The sequence below is a fragment of the Diaphorina citri genome, unplaced genomic scaffold (genome assembly GCF_000475195.1).
Source record: "Diaphorina citri unplaced genomic scaffold, Diaci psyllid genome assembly version 1.1 scaffold280, whole genome shotgun sequence".
In the NCBI taxonomy this organism is placed as follows: Eukaryota; Metazoa; Arthropoda; class Insecta; order Hemiptera; family Psyllidae; genus Diaphorina; species Diaphorina citri.
The window spans coordinates 173,229-188,596 of NW_007377716.1; the positions used below are offsets into that span (position 1 = coordinate 173,229).

At 38.7% G+C, this 15,368-nt stretch overlaps 1 protein-coding gene and 2 long non-coding RNA genes across 3 annotated transcripts in view; 2 read left to right on the forward strand and 1 right to left on the reverse strand.

Moving 5' to 3' along the window:
* Nucleotides 1–756: 756 nt before the first annotated feature.
* LOC113466496 lies at nucleotides 757–1,491 on the reverse strand. Its single transcript, XR_003390878.1, has 2 exons — nucleotides 1,354–1,491; nucleotides 757–904 (listed from the first exon to the last, which is right to left on the reverse strand). It is a non-coding gene; the product is annotated as an uncharacterized LOC113466496 (long non-coding RNA).
* Nucleotides 1,492–1,630: 139 nt separating this feature from the next.
* LOC113466502 lies at nucleotides 1,631–2,953 on the forward strand. The gene is made up of 2 exons (XR_003390885.1): nucleotides 1,631–2,106; nucleotides 2,441–2,953. It is a non-coding gene; the product is annotated as an uncharacterized LOC113466502 (long non-coding RNA).
* An 8,912-nt stretch (nucleotides 2,954–11,865) lies between these two features.
* LOC103507002 (sericin 1-like) overlaps nucleotides 11,866–15,368 on the forward strand; it is a 38,614-nt gene continuing 35,111 nt past the window's right edge. Inside the window, exon 1 of the mRNA XM_026821960.1 lies at nucleotides 11,866–12,029. Coding sequence (XP_026677761.1) covers nucleotides 11,866–12,029 — 164 coding nt within the window. The remainder of the gene's footprint in view (nucleotides 12,030–15,368) is intronic.

Genomic DNA, 15,368 nt, shown 5'->3' on the forward strand with positions numbered 1-15,368 from the left:
GCTTACTTTCCAAGCTAACTAGGCTAACCAATTTTATTCCCTCAAAATCTATCCTGTGTCCACACTGCACAATGGACAGTGTCACCATAATTTTTTCCAGCCTTTTTTTTAAAGAGTTTTGACAGAGGGAACTGTAACTGCTATGGTCTTATCGTCCCGAAATCGAAGAGAGAAGGAAGACAGGATAGGAAAAAGCCAGCCGTTCCGAGAACGAACATTATCCCATCAGGATAAAATCCGCCCCGGGCGGGAATCGAACCCGCGGCCTAGCGCTTACAAGGCAGACGCACTACCAACTAAGCTGTCTAGGCTTATTCGGGCAGGATGAAGAAGATATTGTCTATTCTTAAATAACCTGAGTAGTGTTGCGGTGAGCGCGGTAGACTTCGAACCTGTATTTTGGTGGTTCGAGTCCAAGTGAAGTCATAAAATTTATTGAGCTGTATTACGACTTATGAGACTAGTATTCATTTTCTTCTTTCTTTCCATTTTACTCTTTCTTTTTTCATAGAAGGAAAACTATTTTGTCTACAACTGTGATATGATGGAGTATTCTATCATTATATCCCCCCCTGGGACTTTTTACACACAATATCTTACATTAGCTTCTCACTGTCATTGGAATTTGTCGTGGAGCTTGCTGTGGTGGTGGTTGTTGTTCCGTTGGTGATAGCAGAGAGTTTTCAAGGGACTTTTTACACACAATATCTTACATTAGCTTCTCACTGTCATTGGAATTTGTTGTGGAGCTTGCTGTGGTGGTGGTTGTTGTTCCGTTGGTGATAGCAGAGTTCGAATCTCCTCCGCTAAGGACCTTGTGTCAATTCAGCAACTCCACAGAGACAAACTTTTTCAGTCGGTCCAAGTATTGTCCGAACAGCTCGATATCATTGTGACCAGCTCCCTGGGGGATGTACAAAAGAGAAAATGTTAGTACAAGTTTGATAGAAGGAACTGTAACTACTAAGGTTTTGTTGTCCCGAAATCGCAGAGAGAAGGAAGACAGAATAGAAGAAAGCCGGCCAATCTAAGAACAAACATGATCTGTTCAAGATAAAATCCACCCCAGGCGGGAATCAAACCTACGGCCTTCCACTTACAAGTCAGACATGCCACCAATCAAGCAAACTAGGCTGGCACTCAAATCTCATTTTTCAACTTATTGTAGGTATTATTATGAATTTTTATCCACAAAGGTTTTGGCTATACAAATTAAATTGATCCCTCAGGTAACGTAAGCTTGTACCATTGACAAAAAAATGGAGTGTGCCTAAATTTAGCTAGACATGTTTGGTTAAAGGATTTCTCTGGGTAAAAGGGACTCTATTGGAGGCATGTTATGTCTTTCCTTACCTCAACCCACAGCGGTTCAACCGGCCTTGGGCATCGCTCATAGATGGCAATGCCATGTGACAGGTCAATCACCTCGTCTTCTGTGCCATGAATGACAAGAACGGGAGACGTCACCTTTGGTACTTTATCAATACTGGGAACAGAGAGCAAAGAACTTTATTATTACCATTTGAATCGTTCCCAAGAAGAACGGCCTATGTGAAAATTTTCGATTTTTTTTTATTTTTTAGTTGGGGCCTCTGTGATCTCCTTGTTCCCCTTTTAGATGAAAGATAACTTTATCTTGTCCAGAGAAGATATTAAATTTTAAAATTTACAAATACAAAAGGGTCTCTATTACATACAATTTAAATAATTTCGCACTTTATAGGATAAAAAAAAAAAGTTCATTCCCTTCGAAAACAATACAAAGAAAATCACGCTGCAAAGAAAATTCGTTGTAATAAAGAATTTCCCTTGACTTTCGCTCTGTCTACTCTGAAGTGTAAAAAAAAGGACAGCCTAGTTTGCATTTTCAATCCTTTAGTTTACTTTCCATTTCTGCGACCTTCTCTGAAAGTTCTAAAAATATTTTAAAATGGTTTTTAATACCAGCTATATATAGTAGTATTGTTTTCAAAATACCGTCTATGGTTTTCTAGTTGACTCCCATTTCAATAATATTACTATTGAAAAGTTTCAAAGTCAATTAGTCCCGAATTTTCAGCACTTGAGAGTAGACTTTACATTCACTGTGACTTTGGCAGACCAAAGGTTTCTGCGACCTTCTCTGAAAGTTCTAAAAATATTTTAGAATGGTTTTTAATACCAGCTAAATATAGTCGTATTGTTTTCAAAATACCGTCTATGGATGGCAGAGATTGCCTAAGGCAATAATCCCGCCTTTTGTTAAATTTGCACTTTATGTATTGTATGAATTTTCAACAATAAAGAGTTCATTATTATTATTATGGTTTTCTAGTTGACTCCCATTTCAATAATATTACTATTGAAAAATCATTATTGAAAAGTTTCAAAGTCAATTAGTCCCGAATTTTCAGCACTTGAGAGTAGACTTTACATTCACTGTGACTTTGGCAGACCAAAGGTAAAAGTTATTTTAAACACAAATAAAATAAAAATATTACAAATCTAAACATAAACAGATAATAAAAAATACAAAAAAGCAAGGTAATTACATTAACAGTAAAAAATGTTGAAAGTAAAAAAAGCGAAAAATAAAAAAAATAATAATCCAAAATACCTTAGTTTGGGCCTGATTTTCTTTCCAACGCGACATCACCTAGGCTTGATAGAGCGAATCGTAATAATAATAAACTGATGTCTTACTGTCCCGAAATCGAAGATAGAAGGGCTAGGAGAAAGCCAGCCGTTCCGAGAACGAACCGGCGCGGCGTTAACTCTGCGTCGGGAGTGGGTAAAAACTGGAAACTCAACAAACAGAAGATCTAGCGGAGAAATTATTAGACAATTTTGTACTTCATGTCATGCTACTCGAGAGTCGCTTCCGGAATTTAAGACGCTGCGTTAACGGCGCAAAGAGATACGCTAAGAGGGGAAGTGAAAAACGTGTTCAGTTCGCGTCGTACCCGCGTTGGAATGAAAAACAGATTTTTTTTTTTTATAATAGTAAGAGCCTGTTCACAATTTTCGTGAGTTTCATCCAATTTTTTCCCGAATGTGTAGACCTGCAGGCAATTCAAATGGGAGTGTTCCCACGACACGATTTTTTTTCCCCGAACGACAAGTGTGAACAGGCTTTAACTTACACAGAAAATATTGTTCAAGCCGCATCCACACGATCGACATCGTCTGTAACAAGTCCACACTTTGTCCCTTCTTTCTGGAGAATGTTTGATAGAGGGTCCTTATCGGTGGTCTTATCGTCCCGAAGTCGAAGAGAGAACAAAATAGGAGAAAGCCAGCCGATTCAAAAATGAACCTTATCTATGTAGGATAAAGTTTGCTCCGGGACGAGAATCGAACCTGCGACCTTGCGCTTACAAGGCGGACGCCCTAGACTGGTCAAGTGTCTAGTTTACTTGTAAGCAGATTTGTTGGTTTCAGTTGATGTCGGTCAATTGTAGAGTGTGTGTGTGTGTGTGTGTGTGTGTCTGGATGCACCTTGAAATTCAATCTTGATTGCTTAGGAGTATAAGTAATACCAGCCATACGAGTATCAACGAGTATTGATCGTTTATTTGTGGGATGAGGCTGAGAGCAAAGCTGCCTTTATTAACGTAGGATCAGTTGATCACACAATATGGCAAAGCACAGAGCGACATATAATCTAACAATTTTCTCTGACAAATTTCATACTGTGTGATCGGTCTTTGTTAACATGACCATACTCCTCTGGTGTCAAATTTTTGCTATGTACCAAGTTCAAGCAGGTTCCATGGAAAATTGCCACATAATATCCTACCATTAAAAAATTCTTTAGGAAAAATTCGTAATTTATTTGTGGGATGAGGCTGAGAGCAAGGCTGCCTTTATTACGGTAGGATCAGTTGATCACACGATATGGCAGAGCACAGAGCAACATATAATAATCTAACAATTTTCTCTGACAAATATCATACTGCGTGATCGGTCTTTGCTAACATGACCATACTCCTCTGGTGTCAAATTTTTGCTATGTACCAAGTTCAAGCAGGTACTTACCATGGAAAATTGCCACATAATATCCTACCATTAAAAAATTCTTTAGGAAAAATTCGTATTCTTGATTTTGTCTGCAATTTATAGGTAAGTTTTCAAAGTTTTCAAGGGACTTTTTACACAAAATATCTTACATTAGCTTCTCACTGTCATTGGAATTTGTCGTGGAGCTTGCTGTGGTGGTGGTTGTTGTTCCGTTGGTGATAGCAGAGCTGAAGTTAGACTGAAATCAAAATTCCAAGAATGGGTTTCAGTTTCAAACATGTTTTTTGGAAAAAAAAAACTTCTATCTATCTCATGACTTGGGTTGTCATTATTTTTAATCTATTGTCTACCTACTTACCTACTTACTTTTGTTGTAAATACATACATACATATCCCAAGTTGTTCTGTTTATTATGTATTATGTTGTAAACCCATAAAATACACTTGTATAGACTGCTGGGGTAAAGGGACTTTTTAGTCTCATTCGAGCAGGATAAGCAAGGTATATTCTATTCTATTCTATTCTGATTAAAACACCACTGGACTCCATCAAATAAATAATGGAGGATATGAATGTCACAACCTGCTGAACCTACTATGATCTTCTCATCCGTTTTTGTTATTTTGTTTTACTTTCTTTTATTTTAAAAAACCCTTTTGTGTGTTAAGTTTTTGTGATAAGGTTTTCGCGTGTAATTTTTACCGTACAATTTTCTCGAGACTTTAATTTTTCGAGTGCGAAAAAACAGGATAAGGTGAAAACAACGGTATAGGGAAGGTATATGTTTGTAAACCCATAAAATACACAAGACCTGGTATAGACTGCTGGGGTAAAGGGACTTTTTAGTCTCATTCGAGCAGGATGAACAAGGTATATTCCATTCTATTCTGATTAAAACACCACTGGACTCCATCAAATAAATAATGGAGGATATGAATGTCACAACCTGCTGAACCTACTATGATCTTTGTGTAAAATTTCCATCGGGGAAATAGAAGATTGTGTACATGTGTGTAATAAGAAAACCTTCAGTTGTTTTTTTTTTTCAAGTTAACACTTCTTTCGAAGAGTGTTTTAGTTTTAACTTTTTATAATGGAGATTTGTTATTTAGTGTTTAGAAAAAAATTAAACAAAAAATAGTCTGTGATCTTTCACAATAGTTTCAAATTACCCCCTGGCGCCGCTCCTCTAATTAAAATTGCCACCGATTTAAAATTAAATTGCCACCTAATTAAAATTAAATTTCCACCCTAATTAAAATTAAATTGCCCACCTCAATTAAAACTAAAGTGCCCACCCAATTAAAAAATTACCGTCAGGCCTGCTTAGTAATTTTCTTTATTTACTGACTTTTTACTTTTTTTTTTCGTTGTATTGAACTGTATATTGCTGAATAGGTCTTTTGTGTGTTTTTTACTTACCTTTTTTATAGCAACTTTTTCTACGGAACGTAAATGGCAAACGAATAACCAGATCGAATAACCAAATAATCACCGAAATTAAAATTATTATATCATTCGTTGTTTATTTCCTTCTCGAATTGAGAACAGAGACCGGATTTATAAATCGCCAAACTAGTTTCTTAACGCGGTTTTTGTGCGAATCAACCGATTTTAATTGTGAAATAATCATTTGCCCCCAAATCTAACTGGTTTTCATCTCAAATCAAGCGGTTTTCCTTTCAACAAGACCGTTTTCCGTGTCAAAAGTAATTCTCTTTTGTTCAAAGTAGAGCGATTCAACCTTCAACCAAACGGTTTTCCGTATTGAAATCAGTTCCCTTTTCCTCGAAGTAAAGCGGTTCCTATTCTCCCCCGAATCAAGCATCCTTCCCGCGTCAACTAGTCGGCCTTCCCTCCGCGCCTCCATCCGCCAATCCCTCTCTCCCCGTCCGCAATGCTGTTCCTCCTCGAATACTATGCGGTTTGACCCCCCCTCGTCCGCCATTCTCGGTGAGCCTTTCCTTCGACCATCGCCCCGATCCTGGTTCTTATGTCCGCCAAGCTGCCGCCAAACTTCGGCCTCAGTTCGGACAGCAACTCGGGTGCAGTCGGGGCGCCGAATAACGGACACAAGACCCCCTCAGCGCATGCGGTGGGCGCACCAGCGAACGGACACAAGACCGGCGCCGCCTCCCCCTCAGCCTAATCATTTTGTATACAGATATCTAAAACTTGAACTCCTCTTTATCCGATACAGAGCATTTAATTTTAATTAAAGAGTAAGCCATATGTATTACTTATTTATATTGAGATGATTTGTGTTTATGTAATATGTATGTTTATAAATAAATGGTTTTATATTAAAATAACAATAATAATAATAATATGATAAGCAGCAAAGCGGCCTAGAAGTCAGCTTCCAAGGCTTTTTAGACGAATCCGAAGTTTAAATCACACATACATAAAGGTGATGTTTCTAGTGTTGCTAATATCGTTCATAGTTGCGTTTGAAAACGGCAATATTTCTAATCTAACTGCTTAGCAGACTAAAACGTAAAAAAACTTTCGTCTTTCGTGACAACAATAGGGAGCGAGAGAGAGAGAGATGGCGTGAGACGGAGAGATTTTAGTAGACTTGAATATACATAATGTACCTATTTTGACACACAAAAGACAAATAGAGAGAGAGAGAGAGAGAGAGAGAGAGAGAGAGAGAGAGAGAGAGAGAGAGAGATCTAGTGTTGTTAATATCGTTCATAGTTGCGTTTGAAAACGGCAATATTTCTAATCTAACTACTTAGCAGACTAAAACGTAAAAAAACTTTCGTCTTTCGTGACAACAATAGGGAGCGAGAGAGAGAGAGAGAGAGATGGCGTGAGACGGAGAGATTTTAGTAGACTTGAATATACATAATGTACCTATTTTGACACACAAAAGACAAATAGGGTCATGATTATGTAGAGGGTTCCCAGTTCGATGCCCAGCATTGACAGAAATTTAAGTCTAGAGAGAAAGAGTGGGAGAGAGAAAGAGTGAGAGAGAGAAAGAGTGAGAGTGAGAAAGAGTGGGAGAGAGAAAGAGTGGGAGAGAGAAAGAGGGAGAGAGAAAGTGAGAGAGAAAGAGTGAGAGAAAGAGTGGGAGAGAGAAAGAGTGAGAGAGAAAGAGAGGGAGGGAGAGAGAGAAAGGAGTGGGAGAGAGAAAGAGAGAGAGAAAAAGTGGGAGAGAGAAAGAGGGAGAGAGAGAAAGAGTGGGAGAGAGAAAGAGGGAGAGAGAGAAAGAGTGAGAGAGAGAGAAAGAGAGTGCTGATAAGTGTTGTAGCATTGATTTTTGCTTATGCTAATTTCGTATTTCCTTCTTATAATATACGTTTCGTCACTTCCTAAATTTAAATTTTAATATTTTCATTTCTAAACCATTTTCCATGAGGAACGTGATTTTCCTTTTCTCACACCCTAAATAATTCACTACCCACTTAAAGCTAACTTCATTCATATGAAACATTTTGATCTTCTTTGTGAACATAGCCATGAATCAGTATATCAAAATGATAAAGAGAAAAGGATTTTTTCTTTCTTCATTCAAATTCATAGATTTCGACCGTTTATTTTCGATTTTTGTTCGTATTCGTTTTTGTTTGTTCTTTCGGATACTTGGACGCACGACCAACTATAGTTTAGGCTGGCCCATTTCAATCTTGGGTTCCTTCAGTTTAAAGCAGTTTTTAACGTATTTTACCCAAATGTTTTGTTTTAAATTTTCCACAAAAGTAAAACTAATCTCAAAACGTGTGTGGTGCTTTTTGTGTCCGTCTTTCCACCCCACATTCCTAGTCCTTCCTTTGTTCATCATTTCCCACCAACCAGGGCCATTCTTTCTCTCCCTGTCTCTTTCCCTTTCTAACTTTATTCGCTTTTCCTATCTTTCTCCTTCCCATATTTCTTTTTTATTCAGTTTAACCTTTTTCTTCTAATATGTGTCGTTTCTCTCTCTCTCCCTCCTTCTATCACTCTCCCTATCTCTCTCTCTCCTTCTACCACTCTCCCTATCTCTCTCTCTCCCTCCCTCTACCACTCTCCCTATCTCTCTCTCCCTCCCTCCCTCTACCACTCTCCCTATCTCTCTCTCTTCCTCTCTCTCTCTTTCCATCTCTCTTACTTTAGACAGGCATAGTGTAACAAAAGGGGGAAAAAAATATGTTATGAATAGATAGATCATTCGACAGAGGGAGGGAGATCCTAAGATAGACGGATAGAGAAAGAAACGGGAATAAAAGGAAAGAGAGAGAGATGGAAAGAAAGAGATATAAAAGGAGAGATATCAGAGGTAGAAAGCGTGAGAGATAGAAAGAAAGAGGGAGGAAGAGAGAGAGAGAGAGAGAGAGAGACTATTTCATGAGACATAGCGACTACAAAGGGCAATCAATAACCTAGTATTATAGTACAGGATGGAACAAAGGTGTTAAAATATAGATAAAGCTAATGTAGATAATAGAAAGTAAAAGGTGTTAAAATATGCAACTCATGTAAAGAAATACTAGTGGTTGACCCGTCCTTTGTACGGGATCAGCGTGGCATAAGAGTCATAACTTTGAGGTGCTGCCATTTTGAATCGGGATAGAATGAATATGACAAATTTAAATAGCCTAGGTATGTCACCCTCAGTACTCTTCTCGGCATTTTACCGCTTTTTGGCGGTTTTCGGTGTAATTTAACAATATATTGGGAACGGTATGAGCTAGAGACTTGAAAATGTAGTTCACAAATGTGACAAGGATGCAACACAAAACGTTTGGTTAAAATAGGTGCTGCGGTTGGCGGTATTTTGGTGTAGTTCATAGGTGTGACAAAAATACAACTCAAAACGTTTGATCGAGATAGGCGCTGAGTTTGGCGGTATTTTGACCGTTTTTTGGCCATTTTCAGCTATGAGGAAAGTTGTATGATGTTCACACCAGATTTTTCTTTTTCGCCTTCTCCTTGGGCTATAACTGTCTTCCTTTTGCTTCTCCTCCTCTTCTTTCTTCTCATTCTTCTTCTTCTTTTTCTCATTCTTCTTCTTCTTCTTTTTTTTTCTCATTCTTCTTCTTCTTTTTTTCCTTCTTCTTCCTATGTCCCCCCGTCTTCTTTTGAAGATTCTTCTCCTCCTTCCGTCATCATCATTTTTCTTTTTCTCATCATTCTTCTTCTTGTTGTTTTTCTTCTTCTTCTCCTCCTCCTTCTAATTCCTTTATCTTTTAATTCCCTTACATAATATGACTGAGTACAGACGGAAATCATAAAGAATTCATGTGTAAACCTCGCAGATAAAGGATAAAAGAAGCTTTTCTTCTCGGGGATTTTTGTATCCCATTTGTTGTCCTAATTTTCTTCCTTTATCTTCTATTTCCTCCCTTTCTTTTCCAATTTTCTTCCTCATCTCTTTTTTTCCATCTCCTTTTTCTTCTAATTCTTCTCCTCCTCTTCCTCCTACTCCTTCTTCGTCCCGAGATCGAAGAGAGAAGGAGAACAGTATAAGAGAAAGCCAGCCGGCCTTTGTGACATAATAACACAAAGAAACTGCATTTACATTACATTACATTTACATAAAGAAAGAAATGTAATAAATTTATAGTTTATTTATAGCGTGGACGTGTTTTTTTTCTAAATGTCAATCGACCTTACTGTAGTAGACCTTCCACCTACCGTGTATAGGTTACCTATTTTCATGTACCAAACACATAAAGATACATTAATAGTAAAATCAGCTGCTTTTAAGAAATTTATCTACATAGGACAGAAGGTATGTAGGACAAGGAGTCCAACATGCGCTGTTCAATAGTTACATTCTTTTTTTCTACATGAAAAAAAAAGTTCGACTCCAAAAAGCTCGAGAGAGGAAAAAATCCCTTTTTCATCTCGTTCCTTCCATTCCAATCTGATTCGACCTACACTTTTTCCCTCCCCTTTGAACGGAAAATCCCCCGCACAGGGGTAAAAAATCCCTCTCGTTATTTAAAAATTGTGTTATCGTTGTTTTTTTAGGGGTAAAAAGTCCCTCTCGTTATTTAAAAATTGTGTTATCGTTGTTTTTTTTACTCTTCTCTTTTCGTTCGAATTTTTACTTTTTTCAAATTCAATAAGAGCCAAAAAACAAAGGCACGAGAACTTTGGGCCGACACATTGTTCGTTTTTTTCGATTTTAGTTTTCCGTTCTTTTTATTTTTTTTCTCATCCGTTTTTGTTATTTTTACTTTCTTTTATTTCAAAAAACCCTTTTGTGTGTTAAGTTTTTGTGATAAGGTTTTCGCGTGTATTTTTTACCGTACAATTTTCTCGAGACTTTAATTTTTCGAGTGCGAAAAAACAGGATAAGGTGAAAACAACGGTATAGGGAAGGTATATCTGCCCAACTCTTTTTTGTGTAAAATTTCCATCGGGGAAATAAAAGATTGTGTACATGTGTGTAATAAGAAAACCTTCAGTTGTTTTTTTTTCTTCTTTTCAAGTTAACACTTCTTTCGAAGAGTGTTTTAGTTTTACCTTTTTATAATGGAGATTTGTTATTTAGTGTTTAGAAAAAAATTAAACAAAAAATAGTCTGTGATCTTTCACAATAGTTTCAAATTACCCCCTGGCGCCGCTCCTCTAATTAAAATTGCCACCGATTTAAAATTAAATTGCCACCTAATTAAAATTAAATTTCCACCCTAATTAAAATTAAATTGCCCACCTCAATTAAAACTAAAGTGCCCACCCAATTAAAAAATTACCGTCAGGCCTGCTTAGTAATTTTCTTTATTTACTGACTTTTTACTTTTTTTTTTCGTTGTATTGAACTGTATATTGCTGAATAGGTCTTTTGTGTGTTTTTTACTTACCTTTTTTATAGCAACTTTTTCTACGGAACGTAAATGGCAAACGAATAACCAGATCGAATAACCAAATAACCACCGAAATTAAAATTATATCATTCGTTGTTTATTTCCTTCTCGAATTGAGAACAGACCGGATTTATAAATCGCCAAACTAGTTTCTTAACGCGGTTTTTGTGCGAATCAACCGATTTTAACTGTGAAATAATCATTTGCCCCCAAATCTAACTGGTTTTCATCTCAAATCAAGCGGTTTTCCTTTCAACAAAACCGTTTTCCGTGTTAAAAGTAATTCTCTTTTGTTCGAAGTAGAGCGATTCAACCTTCAACCAAACGGTTTTCCGTATTGAAATCAGTTCCCTTTTCCTCGAAGTAAAGCGATTCCTATTCTCCCCCGAATCAAGCATCCTTCCCGCGTCAATTAGTCGGCCTTCCCTCCGCGCCTCCATCCGCCAATCCCTCTCTCCCCGTCCGCAATGCTGTTCCTCCTCGAATACTATGCGGTTTGACCCCCCCTCGTCCGCCATTCTCGGTGAGCCTTTCCTTCGACCATCGCCCCGATCCTGGTTCTTATGTCCGCCAAGCTGCCGCCAAACTTCGTGCGTCAATTAGTCGGCCTTCCCTCCGCGCCTCCATCCGCCAATCTCTCTCTCCCCGTCCGCAATGCTGTTCCTCCTCGAATACTATGCGGTTTGACCTCCCCTCGTCCGCCATTCTCGGTGAGCCTTTCCTTCGACCATCGCCCCGATCCTGGTTCTTATGTCCGCCAAGCTGCCGCCAAACTTCGGCCTCAGTTCGGACAGCAACTCGGGTGCAGTCGGGGCGCCGAATAACGGACACAAGACCCCCTCAGCGCATGCGGTGGGCGCACCAGCGAACGGACACAAGACCGGCGCCGCCTCCCCCTCAGCGCATGCGGTCGGAACGAACGGACACAAAAGCGGCCTGTCTTTGTCCAGAACCAGGTAAGAAGTGTTTCTTGTCAAAATATCCATTAGGATTTAGAGAGGATACTTGTAAGGGAAAATCACAGATCTAATCACCTCAGTGACAAAACGGCAATCATAGACCATGAACCCTTGCCGAGAGCATCGACCGAATGACGGACACAAGACCCCCTCAGCGCATGCGGTGGGCGCACCAACGAACGGACACAAGACCGGCGCCGCCTCCCCCTCAGCGCATGCGGTCGGAACGAACGGACACAAAAGCGGCCTGTCTTTGTCCAGAACCAGGTAAGACAAGTTTCTAGTCAGAATATTAGGGAGGATACTTGTAAGGGAAAATCACAGATCTAATCACCTCAGTGACAAAACGGCAATCATAGACCATGAACCCTTGCCGAGAGCATCGACTATCGCAGAAGAAAAAAATACTCAGCTAAACGGCAATCGTAGACCATGAACCCTTGCCGAGAGCATCGACTATCGCAGAAGAAAATAATACTCAGCTCAGTTTCTTGATTTTCTGCGAGGGTCGGTATTATGGTCAAAGCTCCGTTGAGGACACTTCTATTACTTAACATTTTTTGTTTATTTTCTCTTGGGTCGGTACTAGGCGAGGGTCGGTATTATGGTCAAAGCTCCGTTGAGGACACTTCTATTCATTAGCATGGTTTGTTTATTTTCTCTTGGGTCGGTACTAGGCGAGGGTCGATGGTATGGTCAAATCTATTACTATTTTTTGTTTATTTACTCTTAGGTCGGTACTAGGCGAGGGTCGATGGTCGGTTCTCCGTTGTGGACGCCTACTCATTGACATAGCGCTTAAATAGCCGGTGACCTTACTTCTTCAGTAGGTATTATCTTTTCTTAATTATCTAATCTTTTTTTTTTTCTTAATCATTTTGTATACAGATATCTAAAACTTGAACTCCTCTTTATCCGATACAGAGCATTTAATATTTTAAATTGCTCCATGGGTAAAGAGAGCATCGACTATCGCAGAAGAAAAAAATACTCAGCTCAGTTTCTTGATTTTCTGCGAGGGTCGGTATTATGGTCAAAGCTCCGTTGAGGACACTAACTTCTATTACTTAACATTTTTTGTTTATTTTCTCTTAGGTCGGTACTAGGTGAGGGTCGATGGTTGGTTCTCCGTTGTGGACGCTTACTCATTGACATAGCGCTTAAATAGCCGGTGACCTTACTTCTTCAGTAGGTATTATCTTTTCTTAATTATCTAATCTTTTTTTTCCTATCCCCCCCTGATCCCTTTCATAATACTACCCATTACAGTGACCTTGTTTGGACTCGGGGAATTTCATGGCATTTTTGTCTACAACAGTTATGTGGAGCGTTCCATCATAATCATTATAATTATCCTGCTATTCCTTTTATTTTACTCTTCCTCTTGTTTGTACCCAAGAGTGGGTTGAGTTGAGCTCTGCCTATTGGTTGAACTGATCCCAAAGTAAAAATGTGGTGTGAACATCACACCATATTTTTAATGGGGGTGAACATGTAGGTGTTTTAAGAGGGGATCTTGACCCATTTATGACAGTAGAAAATCCTAAAAATGCAATTTAAAACTAAAAAGTCTTGAAATAAATGGCCGCTGCGAGAGATGTCACCATGCTTTGCACATTGCATACTCAAATTATTTTCACGGCTTTCATACAAATCAAAAACCGTTTCAAAGTTTCAACATAACATTGCCTTCTTGTTCCTATCACTATGATCTCCTACTTTGAGAACATGTTGTGGATAAAAACACATACCACACCTCGGCTGAGATTATTCGCCCTCCTGATTACCATGCATCTTAACTGAAAAGAAAATGAAAAAAGAAGTCAAAAAGTATCTTATGATTAACAATGAAATTTAAATCATAAGAAAAATTCCTACAATAGAAAGAATAGTTACTAATTTTGAGATTACCGTGAGAAGGTGGGTAGCTTATCGCCAAGATTTGGCCTTACATGTCCTACAGGTTTTGATGGTTATTAAGAAATACAACAAAAGCTTAGGAGCCTTCTACAGTACAAGTAGTATACTTGTCTTATTATGACCGGAATTATACCTACCATTAAAGTAGGTACAAGTAGGTAGAGAATTTGTAGGTAGGTAGAATTTGTTACTTGTAATAGGAATTGCCTACAATGTTGTTATTGCATGTGATAATTTAATAATAAAACCTATTCTGAAAACAATTCCATTTTTTTTTTTAACTTGTGGCCTTGAAAGCACTTGTTCTTCTTATTTGGGGCAAGATTCCATCCTATGACCTCGCGTTGTAAGCATAATTTATCATGCTTTGCACGTTGCATACTCAAAATAGTTTCACGGCTTTCATACAAATCCAAGAGTTTTACATTTTCGATACAATATATGTAGGTACGAGTACAATACAAATTAGAGAACCTTGTTTTTCCAGTCGCTTTGTAAGCACTACATAGGTAGTTCGCAGGTTCGATTTCCGCCCTGGACGGATTTAATCTTGAACTTTCGGGACGATAAAACCTGAGCGGTTACAATTCCTTCTGTCCTCTCTCCTCCTCCTCTTTCTTCTCTTTATCTCTCTCTCTGTATTTCTTTCCATCTCTTTCACCTGGCTTTGTGTACTGTCGGTCTGACGTACTTTTTTGCTGTCTCTCTCTTGAAAAAAAAACTCTAGTCCTATTCGGGCAGTATAAATAAAAACTATTATTATCCTTCCCCTTCTGAGTTCTTCTCCTCCTCCTCCTAAATTAAACCTCTTGAAAAAACTCTAGTCCTATTTGGGCAGTATAAATAAAAACTATTATTATCCTTCCCCTTCTGAGTTCTTCTCCTCCTCCTCCTCCTTTTTCTCCTCCTAAATTACTACTCATTCATAGCTCATATTATTTTTTCAAACCAAAATGTATATTGACCTCAATGTTGACTTCTCTATTTAACCTCAAAACCCGGAAAAATCCAATAAACTACCTCCTCCTCCTTCTTTTCTGCCTCTCCTTCTCCTCCTCTTCTTTCTCTTCCTCTTCTTGTTTCGAGCGGTGACAGGAAAATTTACTGTCACCCAAGCCGTGTCCAAAATGTGGACAGAAGATCACAAAACAACAATTTGAGGCTAAAGGCCTGAGCCTAAAGCTAAGTTGAGAGAAATTTTGAGCTTTTTTTTCTGGTTTTTGCCCGAAGTACCGCAACTTTAGCCCTGAATAACGGCCGAACCTTTCCTCTCTCTCAAATTACTACTCATTCATAGCTCATATTATTTTTCAAACCCAAATGTATATTGACCTCAATGTTGACTTCTCTATTTAACCTCAAAACCCGTAAAAATCCAATAAACTACCTCTCCCTCCAATTCCTCCTCCTTTTCTGCCTGTCCTTCTCCTCCTCCTCTTCTTTCTCTCTTCTTGTTTCGAGCGGTGACGGGAAAATTTACTGCCGCCCAAGCCGTGTCCAAAATGTGGAAAGAAGCTGGCAAAACCACAACTTGAGGCTAAAGGCCTGAGCCTAAAGCTAAGTTGAGAGAAATTTTGAGCTTTTTTTTTCTGTTTTTTTGCCCGAAGTACCGCAACTTTAGCCCTGAATAACGGCCGAACCTTTTCTCTCTCTCTCCCTCTCCCTTTCTCTCTCTCTCTTACAGAG